This window comes from Strix aluco, chromosome 12, assembly GCF_031877795.1.
Source record: "Strix aluco isolate bStrAlu1 chromosome 12, bStrAlu1.hap1, whole genome shotgun sequence".
In the NCBI taxonomy this organism is placed as follows: Eukaryota; Metazoa; Chordata; class Aves; order Strigiformes; family Strigidae; genus Strix; species Strix aluco.
In genome coordinates this window covers 15,215,142-15,234,734 of record NC_133942.1, presented here as the reverse complement: position 1 = coordinate 15,234,734, position 19,593 = coordinate 15,215,142, and the positions used below count along the sequence as shown (strand labels likewise).

Below are 19,593 nucleotides of genomic sequence, written 5' to 3'. Positions count from 1 at the left end.
TAGTTGCTCTAAAAATATGACTTGGAATGTTGGATATAATTGTACTGAGTTTTCTGCAGGAATTTCAGAGATGTCCATCCCCGGCTATCAGTTTTCACAAGCTTTTACAGCAAATCCTCTCTTTAAATTAAGCCTTTCATTTATGTGTGTCCCTCCAAGCCCACTCCACAGTGGGATAACTGTTGGGAATTGAAAACATCAGATGAAAGCCAAGATTAAAAGATTAATGTCTCTACCTTTGCTGAATTATTTTGCCAGAGGCCTTCCTCCATGGAGGTACCCATAACCTTAGTCAATGTAATCACTTTGCAACTCTTGTCCTTTTCTTTAATGGTAGCAAGCCATCCAGTGGCTGGTGATTTAATATATTAAAGTAAAAAGCATTAATGAAAAATGTAAGGATGTCAAAATACAATAAAATGATTGGCTCCTTGAGATGACTCTTTCGGTTTGTTTTTTTAAGGTGGATGAGTGGATTACTTTGGTATCCAGTCTGTAGAATTAGTTTCAAGTCTTATTAGGTATGCTTTGGAATCCACCACATTGTAGCAACTCATGAAGTTCCAGTACTCAGACCTACTAGTCCGTGATTTACATACAAATAGCTGTAATACTCTAAGAAGTAGCACAGGTTCATTAACTCTTCTGCTGCATCTTGTTTGCATAAAAGTCTCTGCAAGTCTGGCAACAGCGCTGATACCATCGCATGTCTTGGCACAGATTCTTCTCCCGGATCACCCTGCAGTACACTGTCCACTGGTCGCCTGTGCACTTGTACGTGAGAGCAGCTTTGGACAAGAAAAGAAAGGAGAAACTAGCAGATTAGCCAGAGAACAGCATTGCGGGTGTGATCAAAATCACTGCGTATGGGGGAAGAAAGGGCCAATCTCACTGTCAGCACTGGAGATCAGATGATGTTCTTTCTACTGAAATATCAGGCTCTTGGAAGTGCTTACTGCAAGGGTGCAGCTGGACATGGCTGGGGAGTGCAAGCCTCCTCACGTTGTACCTACTTTGTCTCAGTGACAAAGAGGTCTAGATGAAAAAAATGTCTAAAGCGTCAGCCTAGATTTAAGCATGTGAACACCTCACAGCGGTCAATGGGAAGCTGTGTGATCCCAGGGAGAATGTTTTGCGAAGGCACGCTTTCAGGACTGGCCATCATCCTCTTGGTGGAAAACATTTTTACAGAGGAGTAAAATCAAACTCAATTTGATGGATGTAAAGATAAATTAATCGGAAATAAAAATAATCCTCCTTAGTGTAGTAAGAACAGTAGGACAAAAATTAGCTATTGGGAGGGGGAAATGGATGGCAGAAACTCCCTCAGACTGACAAAAGGTTTGTGCAGGAGGAAAAGCAGCGCAAAGGCACTGTTGCTGAATCTGTTGACAATATAATTAAAGGGTTACATGTGCTTTTATAAAAAAAGTATATGTTAGTGAAACTGTACACTTGATAAAAATGCATGCATATAGTGAGTGCTTTTTACGGTACGTGATTTATAAATTATATGTAACATTCTTACAAATGCTGTGATAATTGGAAAATCTTCTAAACAATTATTGTGGCCTCTGAGATGGGAAACAATGGTCTAATTAAAGAACATCAAAAGGTGCTGACCCAGCAGCATCTTGAGTCCCTTGTTCCTCATCTCTGCTGGATGAAACCAGGAAAGGCTCTTATCCTGTATTTAGCTGTAAGTCTCAGTGCCAAGCACCAGAAAACAATGTCAGCAAAACTAGTAGGAATGTTTATCACTGAAGCTTCATTCAGTTGGACAAGAAGCAAAAGTTTGATAGAATCTGATGAAATGAGGTTGCACTGTCCCAGAAAAAATGGAACATGAAGCCAATTAAAAAAAACACCCCCCACAACTTATTGCAAGAAAAAAATTTGAGTGGAAGTGACCATCCTAAACAGAGGGAGGGTAGAGCTGTTTCTGACTCTGCCAGCAGTAGAGGGGCGTTTTGAGGGGGTTAGAGCTGCAGCACTCCCCACTAGCTATGGTTCCAACCAGGCACAGAAAACATGATGTAGCTGAATAAACTACACGTCTTGCAAGAACATCTGAGATAGACCTTACATAATAGAAAGACACTGAGCCACAAACAAGGCTAGGACTCATATTTCAGAAGTCCAAGGTCCCTCATAGGTTGTGAAGTAAGACAGGAAGCATGTCAAGGAAGCGACATGGGTCAGGTGCCTGAGAGACAGAATAAACCCCCTCTGAATATGTCTTCACTGAGGGACACTGGACACAGATGTGAAAGTCAGGTGAGGTGAACTCCACACTTAGATACTTCTGAAAATGTTACCCAGGATGAAAAACATTTTGGTGTGGGGACAAGGCAGCATGGGTTTTGTAAACTAACAGAATTTTTTTCTGTATAATTTTTTTTTGTGAGGTTTCCATTGCAGAAAACAGAAAATTTTGTTAATGATAATCCAATGAGAATTGTTTATAAGCAGGAAGAGCAAAACACTCAATGATATATCTTTCTGCTAATATCAAATATCATTGTTTCTGGCCCTGGTGATTCCATGCCTGGTTTAGAAACAAAAGCATCCCAAATTACTTGCAGATTACTTTCAGCAGGGACTTGAGCCTCCTCAGTCTTCTAAACACGTGAGCTTTTTATTGCTTTGTCCGAAAATGTGAATTAGGATGGATTTCTTGTCTCATCAGTGTATCAAGGGCTTACTTCTCAAATGAAATGTTTTCCTTTCACTATGCTCTTAGTGCTAAAATATCTGGGAAGTACTCTCGCATGTTCTTAAAAAAAAGAGGTTAGAATCTCCTCAGTATGACTGCATTTGCAAGAATAAAATTTCCCATATTCTTTTAAACATCTGTTAAACTTTTGGGAAACAAATTTCAGTTCAGAAGCTTCAAGTCCAGTCCTAGTTCAAGTGTTACTTAATACTGGACAGTGCTATTAGAAAATGGTTCTCTGTCACTTAGCAGCTCTGCCTTTTCGTAGGTATTAGAGGCTTCTTAGCCTACAAGACTGGCTCTGCTGAGAGGGTGGAGGCTGTTCTTTCTGGTAAGCTCTTAGCAGCTTTGTTTACAACCCAGCCTCTTGTACTGAAAAGTAATGGGAGGCACCGATGAGGCTGTGTCAGTGTAGCTGATGCCTTAAGTTTAGCTTCATCTTACTGGTGATGATGTGTGAAATGTAAAGAAACCAGCTTGGTTCTTGGAGCTGTGACTGAACACACGGGGCTGAAGTTTGGAAAAATATAGTTTTATCCCCTTATAAACTGAGCAAATATGATGTGGAAAATCATGGATTCCCACAACTTTGTATTAACAGAAGCATTCTTAACTAGAGACATTTCTTAAATACAGTGTTAAGGTATTTCAGGAAACAGATGGCTTATCATCATATTCTCATCTCAGCCAGGTACACAGGGGATGCAGGGAGGGTGAGGAGAAGGACAGTGACAGAAAATCAAGGGGTTCACAGAAAGAGGCTGGATGTTCTCTTGCCTCCCTGGACAAATTAATTCATCAAACCACATTCTTGTTGCAGCAAAGGAAAAGGAAAAAAAAAACAGCGATGCTCTACTTGTCGAGGTCATGTACTTTTCTTGGGGCATGGATGGATAAATTACCATACTTTACACTCACCACAGCAAAAGCAGAGTGTGAAGGTGTTTGTGATGGAGAAAGATATGCCTGTCAGCTCCCTCACCTCTGCGATCAGTCAATCAATCACCCACCATTTGTGTGCTCCTGTTGGTCTCTCAGGTCTATCCACTGCTGAGCGCTCCAGCCTGGGCAAAATCTGAGGCAGGGATTGATGGATAAGAGAGGACCTATCCACACTAGACTTTTAGTCTGGAGTCTGACCGGGGGGCCCTCTCCTAATTTCTGGCCCTGGGCAATCCTCTGAAGCCCCACTTTTGTCACGCTGGGCACACTGGGACCTTGGGCTTTGTCTGGTCCTTTGCAGGTGGCATCTTCCCCCCAACACCCCTCACTCACCAAGTCTGGGCGAGGTAATTGTGTTGACATTTATCTTCTCATTGCAGACCTCTTGGTGGCACTGCCTGTAGGCCGCTGGCTTGGACAGGACAGGGCACTCACTGCCATGGCGCCCGGTGACTTTGTGCATACACTGGACCACGCGTGACTGGAGGCCTTTCCCACAGGTTGAGGAGCACTGGAGGAGAGAAGGCACTGAGACATGGTCCAAGCAGAGTAGCTTCCAAATCACATACACACATACACCAGAAAAATCACTGCCAGAGCTGAAGTGTGCAGCAGATTGGCAGCTCACTATGGTGCTGAGGGCTCAACAACAGCGGCATCGTGTCAACTAGGGACAGTTCATACAGCTGTTGCATTTGTCCATGATGATTTTGCAGCTTCAGGGAGTGCTGTGAGCAGAGGAACTGTCCTGGAACAGGGAAGGAAGCTGTTGTCTTTCTGTCTGGACTTGCGCTGAGTCCTCCTACACAGACTGTCCCTGTGGATGCCCGCGAGGTTCAAGCAGGCAGAGATGTAATTCCCTCCACCAGCCACAAAGAGGCAAAGCTGGAAAACGTATACTGCTTAATCATGGATGAGCAGCTTCCACCTCACTCTCCATGAGGGACCCAGTGGTACTGGTTTTCTTGGTTTAAAAGCCCTCTCCAAGACTTGGATGGTCTAACAAGGCTTCCTCCACAGACAAGACCACTTCCAGGCACTGATATAAGATAAACCCAAGGATTACAGCAGAGGCAGGCAGCTCCTACTGCATGCCCAGACCTCTAGAGAAGCTCTGTTCCAGTATACGAGAGAACACATCAGGTATTCAACTATTCACTCTCATCTATCCCTGCTAACTGTCTGGCACTTGTCTGTCCTCCTGGGAGCAATTGCAAATTGTACTCCACAAGTTTTGGCTTCTATTAGCCAGGAGGCCCAGCCTGTTTATATGCTCTCTTTGTTGTCATACAATTGGAGTCCCTACCTCTCCCTCCCTCTTCCTCTGGCCCAGTCACTTGTGATTTACAATGTCCTACTTGCACGCTGTTCAATTTTAATAAAGCAAACACAGTGAGCACAGTGAGGTGCACCAGCTGGAGTTAATAAAAGAACCTTGTATTTAAAATAAAGAAACAATGGGTTGCAGGACTTTGGTAAGATTCCTATTTCTGCTAAAGCCACACACAAGCAAATGATGGGGGAGAGGAGGAGGTGAGGAAAAACTCAGGAGATATAATTAGGATGATGTAAAAAAGATCATATTTTCTGTCCTCTGCTGTTTCTGAACAAAGTCAGGGCACTGAAGCTCTCTCCGTGAAAAACAGTCACCTCAGAGTGGTAATTCTTAAAAACAGCATGCTAAACATTGAAGAGACTCAAAAGATGAGCACCAGTAAGGTTGAATTGAAGTCCAGGTATGAAGGACGTGTATGCTTGAAGACTAGGACCCAAGGGCAAAAGAACACATGGATGCAAGTAGGCCTCCACCTCTCCCATCTATGGGGGAGAGTACAGCAAAGCTATGCTCATTTTGTTCTGGAAGTATCATGAGAAACCTCTGCTGCTTCTCAAAGACCATCTGATACAAGAAGCCTAGCTTTGTTCTGGGGGGAGCACAGGGAGCTTTTCCTTCCTGTGTGGATCACTGGAAGGCCTGAGAAAAAATGGCCTCAGATGAACAGGACCATGTAAACCAGAGCTGATTGAGTCCTGCTTCACACAACCCAGTGTGGAAATACATTTACATGATGTGAACAATTTATTTCTGGGTAGGAGGAGTTGTAGGATCAGTGAAGCCTGTTGTCACAAATAACATAGACTCTTTATCACCCACATTAATCACTGTTGATTAAACAGGTTTCTTGTATTTGGTGTACTCACCGAATTTGTATTAGTTTTTCTCTTAGTTTCCCCCCTATATTCCACTTGTTTTTTATTCCTATTCTTTCTCCCAGTGACCTTCTCTAGGACTGAATTTCTCCATTTGGAACAATCTCTGGCTCAGACCCCTTCTGGACTTTGCCATTAAGCCACCCTGGTGTGCAGCTTTCCTCTGTGTTTCCAGCTATGCATCCCCCTCCAGACCTGATTATTGTATTCTGAAGATAGCAGTTGTGCTATATTAAAGTTTTACATGTATTTTGGAACTTGTTTTTTTTAAAATAAATGATTGGGTTTTTACTTTACATCCTTCTTAATTCAATTTAGGGTCAACTCACTAGTTTACAACAGATTTTTTGCGCTTAGGTTTTCAGACGTTGATTCTACATAAAAATTTTGTCACCATCTATTAATACCTCAACAATGGTTCTGGTATTTAGGACTATGCTGAATGAGCCCTTCCCTTGTATGCCCTATAGTGAGCTATTCCAAAAAGCAATCATTAAAGCCCCTTATTTAAACCTCCTTCATGACTTGAGCTTCTGCAGTGAGATCTAGGCATTTCGGGAGTCTTGAGTGTCCCTCTGTTCTTCCCCAGAATCATGTGCCCTCAGTGACTTCTACCAGTCTGGAAGTCAGTCAGGCATGGCCATTACATTTGGATTTAAAGTTAACAATTTTTATCCTGATAAATGCAACTATTAGGCCCTTCCACTTCACTAGTCATATGAAACCTCTAATCCTCAGGATTTCAATGGCACTTTTAGTCTTCAGAGTGCTGTACTAATCTTAATCCTCACAAAACTCCTTGCAAGGAGAGTGAATTGTACGTCCATTTTACAAACAGAATAGCTGTTACCACACAGGCATAAAATAACCCGTCCAGGCCATGGGGTTCCTTCTCATGACTGTAATACAGTGAGTCTGAAACCTCTGTCTCTGGCTTTTAGGCACTCCCTGTGCTTACGAATGCTCTTAACAGAGAGAGGAAAAAAAAGAGAAAGAAGGGAAGAAAGAAAGAAAAAGCATTTTTCGCATAAGGTGAATAAGGTTTTCAAATACCAACATACAAACACTCACCTACCTTTGCCTGTGTTCCTCTCTCTGCATTTGTTAACCAGCAAGGAGGGCAAGCAATGAAACTTTTTCCACAGACACTGCCAACTCCAATCCTTAGACAAATAACAGCAGAGTTTTTGCCCGAAGCAGTTTTACTCCTTCTCCTGGGAGACTGGGATCATCACCTATGCTATGCAATTAGTTTTTCACAGCCAGGAAGACAGATTTTAACATCTTTCTTGAACTCTTTTGGGCTTGGCAGCTAAAGGAAGGTTGGACATCTGGCTTATTTTAAGACGAAATTTTCAACTCTGTACTTGGATAGTCTCTTTCCTAGGAATTTCAATAGGAAATAGGAATAGATACAAAATACATACAAAGGGGGAATTGTTACTCATGCTGCACTATGAAAAGAGGACATCATTAAAAGAGGCATAAAAATCAAACTCCAACTGAACAGCAAATTCCCATAAATATCTCCCCTCCTACTCTGGACAGCTAAATGCATTGCTACGGTCTCTCTGTTCCCAAATATTTATGGAGCAAGCAAGCACATCCACAGAACAATTTTCAGGGCTAGATTCACTCTGTGCCCTCTGATACAGAACCCCTCAGACTTGGACAGAGGTTATGAGGAGTCTGTGTAACAAAGGGTGCTGCAGCCTTCTTGCAAACAGAGGAACTTCCAGGCAGCCAACAGCTGCCAGAGAGAGCGCAGCACTTGTGGCAGACTGTGGCCTGGGCTGCAGGGGCAAAAAGTAGCATTACAGCCCAGCACCTGATCCAGCTTCTGTATAGCTGGTACAGTTCCACTGCGTAGAACGCTGGGAGGCTCCAGTAACTGTGCTGATCATATTTAAAATGCTGTTGATGGACACTGGACTTTCTGGGCAAATATTGAGTTCTTATACTGCTATTAACATACTCAGAAAATTGGGAAAGCCTTTACAAGCACTGATGTAACTCTCAGGAAACACACACAATTTGATGCCATGATGGAGTAAAGTGATCTGGGAATGTGGAGGACTGGGTTTGGAACCTGGTTTGGAGCTGCGTGGATCTCTGCCTGCCACCTGAACTGCTACGCAAGTACTGAGAGAAAACCCACAAGCAACTTGCCTACTCTGGGAAGCACGGACTCAAACAAGTGGTTGGATAGAGACACTGGTGTCAAACAAAGAAGAGGGTTTTTCCTTCCTCCAGGCATTGCCAATGATACCACTATCAAAAAAATGCATGGGCAAAATTCATGTAGTTTAACCATAAGGCACTAAACTGACAATATAGCCATTGTAAATTGGAAATCCACCCACATGGAAAGATCAAAGGATTCTTCAGCACCGTAAAAAAGAGGGGGTTAATGAACAGTTACAAAAACTGAACCTAATGAGAGCCCTTGTAACTCCCAGTTCAAACACTGCTTGAGAAGGCAAAAGGAATACAAAAATGCCTCCATTCACATTCTTTGGCAGTAACATGCAAGCCAGTGGGGATATCCAGACGGAAATAAACTCACAAATTATCAAGGCAGCAGCTGCATTCATCAGCTTAAAGAAGATTTACTCACTGAAAAACTCCAACCTTAAGACCAAGCTACGATTTTTCAACCGGAATGCTATTTCCACCTTAGGATACTGATATGAAAGCTTGCAATCTACCAAAGGTGCTGACAGATGTCTAATTGCTTTGAAAGCAAATGCCTCTGGAGAATATTATGTATTAAAATAGAATGAATTTACAGTAAGTTCTGAGATCTGTCAGGGACTTCAACTCCTGATCTACAAAAGATAGCCAGAGGAAGAGAGAGGAGTAAGAATGAATGAAGCCAGGGCAGGGCTGCTGTTGGGCAGCTGAAGGAATGCGTAAGAGAGACCAGTCCAAAGAATCCCTGTGTTGAGGCTTAATGGGGACAGAAAAAGGTACAGATTTACCACTACAGAGGACAGGCTGTGATCAATGGGATAATGAAGCATTGCTTATGCCTCAGCTGAGGGCTGCTGGCTAGGCCGTGATGCATTCAGACCACATGCCACCTTTAAAAACGTCACTTTTTGAACCTCTAAGAGATAGATGTTAGTCTTTTTTGTAAGAGACTTGCTTTTTCCAGCAGAAAGTCATATCATCCCTTCAGCTAATCCTGAAAGTACTCCAATATTTAGAAGACTGATCTGTTGGAGGGAGATATAGTTCAAGATGACTGTCATAACTAAGCTGAAGGCAATATGTTTTTTTTCTTTATTCATCAGTCTGCAGACATCTGATGTTTAAAGATACTGGTTTTTCCCCAATTTTCTGAAAGTTGCTGAAGCCAAGGATAACACTATGGCTAAAGCTCCAATATTCAGAGATAGAGTCATGCTTTACTGACTTCAGAGTTCAAGTATTTCAAGGCGTTAGGATAGGGTAGAGCGCTTTTCCCCCCAGGGGTCTTATTTCTTGCCTCTGTGAAAGTCAGAAAGAAAGCAAGACAAGTTCCTATTAATAACATTCTAACACAGCATCTCAGATGAATGACAAATGTCCTGTAATTGCTCTGTTCTTGAGACCTTAATAGTATACATGTGTGTGCTCTGAAAGTCAGTGCTCTGCACATCTTAACATCAGGCTTTTTATGAGTATCACTAATTTAAACTCTATAGTTCTAGCTGAAAAGCAGCATGCAATATGCTTTCATAAACACCAGGTCAACCTCCACCATGGCATCATGCTAAAGAAAGAAATTTCTGTCTTTTCACTGATAAGATCTAATTAGCCCAAAGCAAACTGTAAGCTGTTTTTCAAGCTTCCTTGTTCTTTTCTTTTCTTTTTTTTTTTCTTTCTTTTTTCTTCTTTTTGAACCCCAGATCTGTAAAGAGAACATATCTGGTCTTGCTTACAACAATCTTTCATTTGGAAACTTTTGTGAAATGACTGATTTGTTTAATTTAGCCAAGGAAAAAAATGCATACCCTTCTGACTCAGTATGGGAAGAAACAATAAATTACAGCAGAAAATGCTCATGGCTGATGTGACAGTATCTTAGAAGGAAAAGAGAGAGGCAATCTTTGCAAACTGCCCGCAGCTGTGCTTTTAAACTGCGTGACCCTAAGGAACAAGATCTGACCAGTACATCCAGCATGTCTCACTGCATAATTAAGCTTGACTTTGCTATTCTGAAAAGTTCCATTGTGTACAGAGAGTTCAGAGATTAAGAGCTGAATGCATGAATATTCTGGGTAGTGACAGTGCCCCTAAGTACTTGTGCAATGCAGCCCAGGTGGATGCTAATGAGGAAATGTCATTTAATTCAGTATACCAATCAGGCAGAATTTACTTCTCACAAGCTTTCAAACTGGATTTCAAGAACAGGATCAGGCAGAGATGTGAAATGATACGGTATTGCCTATAGGGTTCTAGCATGCCACCTATAGCGCATGTGCAACGTTTTGATCTGTGCAAGGTACAAAGTGGAAATACTCCATAGCTTATTCCACCTGAAAAACTGCAAGGAAATGATGCTGCAACACACTTTATGTAAAAGGCATAATCGAACTAAGTTTAAGTAAACTAGATAGTAATGGACAACTATGTAACCATGGGATCACATAGCTCAGGCTGACTGCTTGAGAACTCACCCTGCTTCTACAGCAGTGTGTGCTGCTTATGCTGAGAAATGCTTTTATGGCTACATGAGCTATAGTTCCACACTGACTCCTGTCACAGGTGTTAGCCTGAAAGCATATCTTGGGAATTGAAGCTCCACTGAACACATATTTTGGTTATTCATCAGTTAATGATCAATGCTACCTAAATGTAATTTATTAAAAAACTTATTTAAACTAAGGACTCCATTAGGATTACTTAACTTCAGCAAGAGGTTGCTCATCTCTGTCATCTCAGTCCTGCCTGAGCGTTCTCTAGACAAGGAGCATTCAGCTTTGAAATGTATGATGCTGAACTAACACTGCATTTCATCTTTTTGCACAGTCAAACAAGGGATCACCAGCAGACTGATACTAATTGCTCTTTAAAGATGTTCTGGAAGATTGTTGCCTTAATGCCTCAGTAGTCATCATAAATCTCAAAAGGCTATTATTTTATAGGGGCAAAATTATAGCAGTCCCTGCTAGTGATATATATAGTGTGCCACAAGGATTCAAGGGGCAAAACCTCTTCAGATGAGTAGTACAAACTTTAAATGATGAATTACCTACTGTTCATATTTTTAAAAACATGATCCTAGACACTGTAATGTCTCAGGGTAACTCAGAGAAAATGAATGCCAATATTTGAACAGGCTTGTCTTTCATGCTTTCTTTTTCGTATTAAAAAAAAAAGAGTAAAATAGTCACGATGGAATTCAATTTCCAATCCACTGATCTTGGTGGGAGGCTTTAATTCTCCATCAAAAAAAAAAAAAAAGCACTTAATGAACTAGGCTTTTAAATAAAAAATATCAAAAAGGAAAAGTTATTCTTCCAATTAACAGGATCACTGGAGGCTGTATTGGAACATGAGACAATAACACTGTGACAGAACATGCTCCACTTCAAACAAAACACTGATGAATATGGTCTTTTTCTAGCACATTTTCCCTTACTAAGGGACCATCGAAATAATTTGTACTATGGATGTTCCCAGAAACTCCAGCAGAGATGAGCTGTGCAAATTGTTGTGCAAACAAGGAGTGGCCATTGCCTCAAAGGCATAAGCAGGACTTGGTTTCTGTAGCTTATAATCCCCAGGGGAACGACATGGCCAGCCAGCATTGTAGTCAGCATCTCTTCACTTTCCATGCCTAGGTTTCCAGCTACAGCTGCATCGACTGGGGCTGGCAGTTAGCACAAGTCTAGATAGAGGCTCAACCTTGTTTTAGTGCCATTATACAATATTTACACCTCTGACCATAGCTAAAAATGTTGCACAGATGGGGGGACAGAGAATCAAAGAGCAAAAGGCGTGGGATTCATCTTAGTGAATCTGTTCACGTTCTCTTTGCAGTGAGCAGAAAGAGATCACCACTTCAAAAGGCAATTCAGCCTTTGCTAAGGTAAGGAGATAAAACCACTATCTGGAGTTGCCTGTCTTACAATGACTGTAAATGGAGCCTAACAACTATCTCAAACAAGGCACCTAACTGTCCAATGGCTAGGACTCAGTGATGTGAGTTCAATTAAGTGATGGATCCAAGATCATACAGAAGTCTGTAGTTAATAGGAGCTGAACTCATACGAACTTTCCTTTCTTTCCTAAAACGCATATTTCCAGTGGAGGTATGAAAAACTATATTTCTAAGTTTGTTCATGACAAAGCAATCAGTTCTACTTGGTCGTACAAGGCAGTAGAAGGGCACTGGGCTGGGCTTTAAGCAGCCCAAGGTGACAGATTTGTGAAGTGGCGGCAGGAACATGGACATGTGTCCCCTCATGTCTCCCCGTCTGAGGCTTTTACTTCAATGAACCAAGTCTTTTTCTGAGAACCCTTACGCTGGATTCAGGATGGTTCATTTCTCTTTTACCTGAGTTTGTGGAATAAAATCAAGAAGGGAACAGTGAAAACTCCAGCACGCCCTGCACTGACAGTGAAGAAGACAAAAAAAAAATAACCAACAGCCTTGGAGCTCTGTCATACGTAAACTGCAAACCATGTGCCAGAATTCCCTATTTTATGCTGAAATCCCTAACTCACTGAAGTCATTGGGAGTTGGCTATTGAGTGCGGTGGGTCAGTGATTTGGCCCACAGTATTATCAACCAAATTGATTTCATGCAGCAGAAGAGAGGAGTGGTGTCTGCTTTGTAAAAAAACCACTAGTTTTCTCTCACAGAGAGATCTATTTTATTCCATGCATTTCCTCAATGGAGATTAAACTAAAGGTGGTGGGTTTAGTTCATCACAACTCAGAAGGTTACCATTCTACTTCAGAAATGCAGAGTAACGGCTTTCCATCTTCCTTTCTAAAGGGAGGCATGAAATTTTTACTAGGATACTGGCAACAACTTTCCCAAACTGAGGAGTGTCCCTGGCTGATATAACCAATTCTGGGCCATTTCTTCTCATCCTCTGTAACGAGGGGTATTTTGAGATTAGCTGTTGGCAAGAAAGGCTGTGGTTTGCACATCAGTGATCATGTGCCAGAGGAACAAACCATGGGGAACCCCAACTAGCAGTACAACTTAGAGCAGTCCAGAGAGGCAGTACTTAGGTTTGGGACACTCTGATGCTCTGGCTTCTGGTCATACCTAGGACCAGAGAAGTGGATGGTTTGAATACTAAAGCTTGTTGGGCTCTCTTCTGTAACATCCAGCTCCATCACCTTGTGGAGTACAACTTATTTGCATCAGTGAGGCCTGTAGACAATCCTCCAACATCAGTTTCTAGCTATGGTGCTGAATGCACACGAGCAGCCATAAATCATGAAGCTGTTTGCTGAGCCAAAGTGAGTAAGCGTCAGGAAAGGGTCTGTCAGCTGTGACGTGCGACTGCAGTTCTAAGCGGCCATTCCTCCTGCAGAGTTTTCTCTCAGTTCAACAAGAAAAGTTATTTTCTCCAAGGTAGAAGAAGATGAACTTAGTTATGACCTTTATGAAGAATTAACAAGTTGTCCATAGTTTATCATAAACAGATGGCGGGTCAAGCCATGAATTTGTAATGAATGTTAGAATGAAGGACAGTTTGCTTCTATATTTATAACAGCTTTGAATATACCTCTCAAACCACAGCTGTCCTTGATTTACTCTTCTTATCATGTAATGTGAATTAATCATTAAAAGTGAGGCGTATAGAAGATTTTGTTGACGTTCCCAAACATTTGGAACTCAGAAAACATGCCTTCCTGGCACTGGAAGATTGTAGAGTATTTTTTGGGAAAAAAAACCCCAAACAACAACACAAAAAACAACCTCAACATGTTTTTTGGTGTACTGTGAGGCTAGGGGTTTTATCTCTTAGAGAATACAATCTACTCTAATCCTGCCAAAGCAATTAATTTGCAATTACAAAATCCTTGTTACCACCCATTGTGATGAATGACTGCTGATCTTCAGTATGAAACACCTCAGTGTCTGGCACAAACCCAGTATTTTTCTTATAGGAAATCAGATTTTTTTGCTCTGTATTGTTAATATTCTCCTGGGATAAGAACCCATAGCCAGCATTTCATAGGCTGAGCAAAATAACGTAAAGAAATTGGCAACTATTGATGTCTAGGGAGGGCAGGTGGCTATAGGTAATTTTTCAGATGTACTTTATCACTACTGACACCATTTGGCAACAAGAATATTATTTAACATCACACTTTGCCAAGCTGATCCTTACTAGTCCTTTCCAGTTTCTGGAGCGTACAATCTTTCTGAATCCAGTGAAAGGTGTGCCAGGTGGTTATACTAGATGTAAAGTGGTAAAAAGAGATTTCTCCTCTACTTTCTCTCCCAGTTGAAGCCCAGCTTGACATGTCATATATTTCTGGTTTCACCTGAGAGCATGAATCTGTAATGGTTCCTACACAAGACCCAAAGATCTTGCACAGTCTGTCAGGTCAGATTCTGATCTGCATGGCACTAGCATAAGCCTGCATTAACTTAAGTGGCTGAATTAATCTGGATTTACACTAATGTAAGAGAGACTGATATCTGACCCACTGTGCTGAGTGAGATCCTTGGCTTGTGGCCAATGGGTTGTAGGGAAGAATGAAAGACAGTTACACTGGATTTACATTGGGTTATCTGAGATTAATACAGGCCTTAGTATCTACAGAGCACCTACTGTAACTGCAAAGAAAAAATATGGAAAAGCCAATATATTATAAGGCTTCTATGTATCTTTCTTTTTCTAAAAATCTTTTCATTGGGCTATGTAATATAATAGGTTAATGAGCTAAATTGTTGCCTGAGGGACAGGAGTTGCGTGTTTAAACTTCTACCCACAAAGCTGAAACTGCACCCTTGTGAAAGTCAGCACTAACGATGGAGCTAGTGTATCTTGCTTGTAATTCTACCTTCCTTGATATAATACCAGTTAAAAGGAGAATAGTCAAAAAAATGAAACTGGGAACCCTGAACCGTTCTGTGCTATTGGCTTGAAATACAGTACTTCAGTCACAGGACAGAAATAGAATATGTCGAGACATATAAAATACTGAAATAATTAAGTAAAACTGGAAATGAAGAAAAACCCATAAAAATCTTGTGGGGAATTGCTCCTGCTATATAATCTTGCCTCCTCAGTTATACCCTGGAAGAGTCCAAAAGCCAACTGGAGAAAGGAACTCAAAAAATATAGCTTTGGCCTGTACATGTGCACCTGAGTGCTTTCCCTGCCACATTATTACTGGAGCAGAAGGGGAGAGAGCTGAGGACACAGGGGGAGCCTTGGGTAGCTAAAAAGCAGTTCCTAGCGCTGTTCACCGTCAAGCTTTTGTCACCACCATGCCCAGGCCATACATCAAGCCTGCACCTCCCTGGAGCAGGCCAGCAGTGCACCCCCACATCTTTTAGGACGTATGTTTTCAACCGTGTGAGTCGAGGGAGACTTCAATGCAAAGTCAGGGTCCTGCAGCTGCTCCCTTCAAGCACAGCCTAGAGCAGGCGAAGGGCGCAGACTCAGGCCGTGCGTCCCGCTAAGCTTCCTGGAGAGCCACATACAGAGAGACACATTCTGTTCACTAGCTGCCTGCATTCTTCACAGGAATGTAATCCTTGACATAAAGTTTGTAAGTAAAATACAATTCATCATGAAAGAGTGAACTACTGTCTTGCTAAAGCATCAAGAGGCGTATTTTCAGCAGCCTAGGAGTCTGAGGCAAGTGTTGGGAAACTGAGCAACCTGTTTGTTCTTTTGACTAGCACAACTACAATGAAAATGTAAAAATGCTTCCAGTGCTAGAACATTTAACAGCTCAGATTTCAAACAAGGACAAACTATTTCAAAGTAGAAAGAGTGTACGAGATGTTTGTTTCTTTAACTGAATGCAAACTGGATGTGGAATTTCCTTTTGGAAGAAACAACTGAATGGGAGACGGCTTGGATCGCCATTTGTATATTGCATCATATACAAAAAAGGATGATATAATGAACTGCAATTCTGAAGAATCCAGACAACAATAAAACAGTGATTTCAGGTTAACACCTTCAGTGGGTCTCTTACTGTGCAATCTGTCTTTCTACTAGGTTCGAAGACTCTCAGGCCAGGAACAGTTTAGTTATGTAACTCATAATACCAATGCTGTGTTTGTGCTAAATGCTAAAAATAATAATTATATCCCTTTAAGATATGGGGTTTAAAAGAGAAGTTGCGGTAGTGCAGAGAAGCTGCAAGTTTAATAGCAGTGGTAACAGAGGTTACACATGGTTACTAGTAACAGAACAATACTCTCTAGAATTACAGTACACAGCCTGTAAATCTCAAGCACTGGACTAACAAAGGTAACCTCAAAGACATTTAAAATAATTTTAGAGATCTAGCCCTATGTGTTTGCAAAGTGAACTAGATATATCAGTTCCTCATGCAACACTTGAAATATGCTGCAAATACATTTGGAATATACAAATACCACAGCCAAGACTGCTTGCTGAATCTGATCAATTAGCTCCAAATGCTCTCCACAGCTATAATGTGAAGTAAGGACCATCTGCAAATAAACCTGACAGAAAATGGAATGAAATTCCTCTTCAGAGCATGGAGAGGTAATGGCTGCAGAGCCGTTACCAAGGCCAGTGGACAAGGTTTTGGCTGGTAGGTGCGGGTTAAAGATCAGCATGGCCATGCCTCCAGCCCTTGCTTCTTCTACAACTTGTCTGGCACACATTTAGAGATTTTACTGCTGCCCACTCTTGCACCTGCTGAATGCAACAGGATCCAAGATCTTACATAGGATAACCATACTCATTGCTATCAGACGCGAGGTGAGTTATTTATATAGGGCTGGGAGCTCCTTAGGGAAGTGATCTGTCTTCTCATGCACAAAGTCCATGTATTCTATAAATACTAACAATATAAGAATAACAGTCTGTCATTACCACCCAAACAGCCTGTTCTATTTACAAGTTGTATCTGGACTTTTAAAATGAGGTTTTGCCTCTTTCTTACATGACTTCCTGGTATCTTCAAACGATCTTGGTTTGGGAAATTAAGGATTGGAGGCCACCAATGTGCGTCACCACGCAAGATGTTTGCACATAAAGCATCAAAGCCCCTTATTTTAATCTGTGATAATTACTACTGCTAGTTAAATCTTGCTTCCCTGATGATTCTTAACAACAAGAAACAAATGCACAATGCATTAATTACAAAAAGTTGTCGCTTGTTCTGAGATCAATTTGTATTAATAGAAAAAGTTTCCATCTTAGTCAGCACAAATCTCTCACATTGATTTTTACAGCACCAGGAACAAATGTTTTACAATGGAATTTTTCCCTGGAAGTATGAATTTTAAAGAGGTCACTATAATCTAACTCCCACAGACTTTGTGTTTCTCCTTAAAGGAGGAACTGTTTTAAGCCAGACAACACCAAAGAGGAGCTGCTGCTGTCTGTAAAGGCTCTCCTCCTAAGTCTAAACCCTGCATTAAAGCTTCTGGATTCTCATGATGAAAATTCTTCACTCAGGATTTGAGAATTGAATTCCACACCAAACATTTCAGCTATCTGGGTCTCTGGGACAATACATTTTCTTCAAAGAATTGTATCTACTCATACCCTTTCCTAGCAAACCAGGGGTGCCTTTTGTTTACCCCTCTACTCAGAGAATAAGAATCTAATTGTGTGATCTAAGTGTCCAGTCAGAACTAACCAATATGTCTAGAATTTTAAATGCTCATTATAAACCAAATCTAAGTCCAAGAACATCCTGCTGGACTCACACAGGGTGAAATTCCTGGGAAGCAGAGAGTTGGCACAAGCTCTCTGCAGACAGAAGCAGGCCACATATGCAGCACATAAGCTTTTGTGCCCTTCTGCACAGGGAGGATCCTGATCCTGAGTTAAGAATTGCAAATAACAAGTGATTTTGCACTGATCCTGTCCTGCTCACATACAGACACTAAATCCATCAACACTATTTACTGTGACCAATGTATGATTACAGCCTTTCTAGCAGCGAGCCAGTATCGTCATCAGATCGGAACCATTCATACAATACTGAACTTTCAATCTGTGTAATCAGTGAGTACACAATTATTTCATATTCCTCACTATAAAGAGAATCCCGGTCAATTTGCATGCCAAACCGTTTTAAAATTCCACAAATAAATAAATAATGTTATTTCACCTGTTAACACACAGGAACTGTTTGTTTTGGCGAGCTTGCATGGACTCTGTGTGCCAAGTTAAGAATAAAATAATGTTCAATACTCTAAACATTCTGTGATATAAATTCCTGGCTCAGCATAAATACAGTCCTTTTTTATGTGGCAGGGTCTTAATGCATTCTCCAGCACTGACACCATTAAATCCATGTATCTATGAGAGAGTGTATCTATAAATATTTGCAATTCCTAATCACAATGTAAAAAAATGCAATTGCAGATAAGCCAATTTGCCCATCATGGGCCTCTGTTTCACTGGATTTTCCTTGCTGGAGTTTGGGTTTTTGGAAAGCAAAATGCAACTACTGTATCCCAGTGGTTTCTGCACATGCCGTACATTCCAGAACACGAAGTAGGCTTTCTGTTTAAAGAACAGTACAGTTACAAAGATAAGATAAAACCAAACTGGAATATAATATTCCTGGGAAATTTTAGTTCTTTATGCAAACATGAAGTCAGTAATGTAAAGGATGCTTTATGAACAACACTGGCAAAGGCTGAGTTTCTCACACTGCCAGGCCTCCTTCCCAAGCAAAACCACCTATTACTTTAAGATCAGAATGCAAATGCAGAGGAGACTCTGCTCTGGTTTAATCCACTGCATTCGGGAATTAATTCCACTGATGTCACTAGAGAAACTAAGTTCAGACAGGCCTAAGTGAAGGTAAAATCCAGCCCTGAGGAAGGGACTGATGGTTTTGGCTCTGCCTTTAAATTCATGGTCGTAATAAGTCTAGGACTGGACTATGCTGTGTAGGTCCCAGACTAGCATGAAGTTCAGCTACACAGTTCTAGTCTTGTATCTGTGGTAATAAAATAGTGTACTGTCTGACTCTGCATGCAGGACCTGCATGAGGCAGAGGAACAGAATTCAGCTGTGAGAGCTCTCAGTTACCCTCTGTTTCTGTGTGAGTCTGCTAGGGCTTCCCCACGCTTCCCCCTGGTAGTATTCAGTTTAACAACAGTTCTCCCAAACTTTCAGACTTATCAGTTGTGGGATAAGAAGACTAAGGTCCAGCTCTCTTCTCAGCTCCATACTGATGCTCTGAAGGAAACAAAGCTCTCACCATAAGCCCCCTTGTGAGATTTCCTTTTCTCAGTGACTAGGTTCCTAACTTGAAGTGCAAATTTTATAACACATATTCACACTCTAGAAAACCAAACTTCTGTTATTTTCTTTTTAGCTTGCCCAGGCTGGGCATGAGACATCTCCTTAGTCCCTGCACTCCTGGAAGATACTGCTAATGAAGTCTTTTCTGTAGAATTCAATCTGCTCACCAGAACTGTTCAGAGTTTGCTTTTTGAAATATGGAAAGCAGTTTCAGCATTGTTTATAAAGTAGCTTTTGACAACAAGAGTCCATCTGTGGTGGGAATCTTGTGTAGGTTTTGCC

The 19,593-nt window shown here is 41.3% G+C and overlaps 1 protein-coding gene across 1 annotated transcript in view; it reads right to left on the bottom strand.

The window, feature by feature from the left end:
* Window positions 1–515: 515 nt before the first annotated feature.
* Window positions 516–19,593, bottom strand: part of ADAMTS17 (ADAM metallopeptidase with thrombospondin type 1 motif 17) — a 193,505-nt gene continuing 174,427 nt past the window's right edge. The window contains exons 21-22 of the mRNA XM_074837324.1: window positions 3,992–4,169; window positions 516–788 (exon numbers count right to left, since the gene is read on the bottom strand). Of these exons, the coding sequence (XP_074693425.1) occupies window positions 637–788; window positions 3,992–4,169 (330 nt within the window). The 3' untranslated portion in view covers window positions 516–636. The remainder of the gene's footprint in view (window positions 789–3,991; window positions 4,170–19,593) is intronic.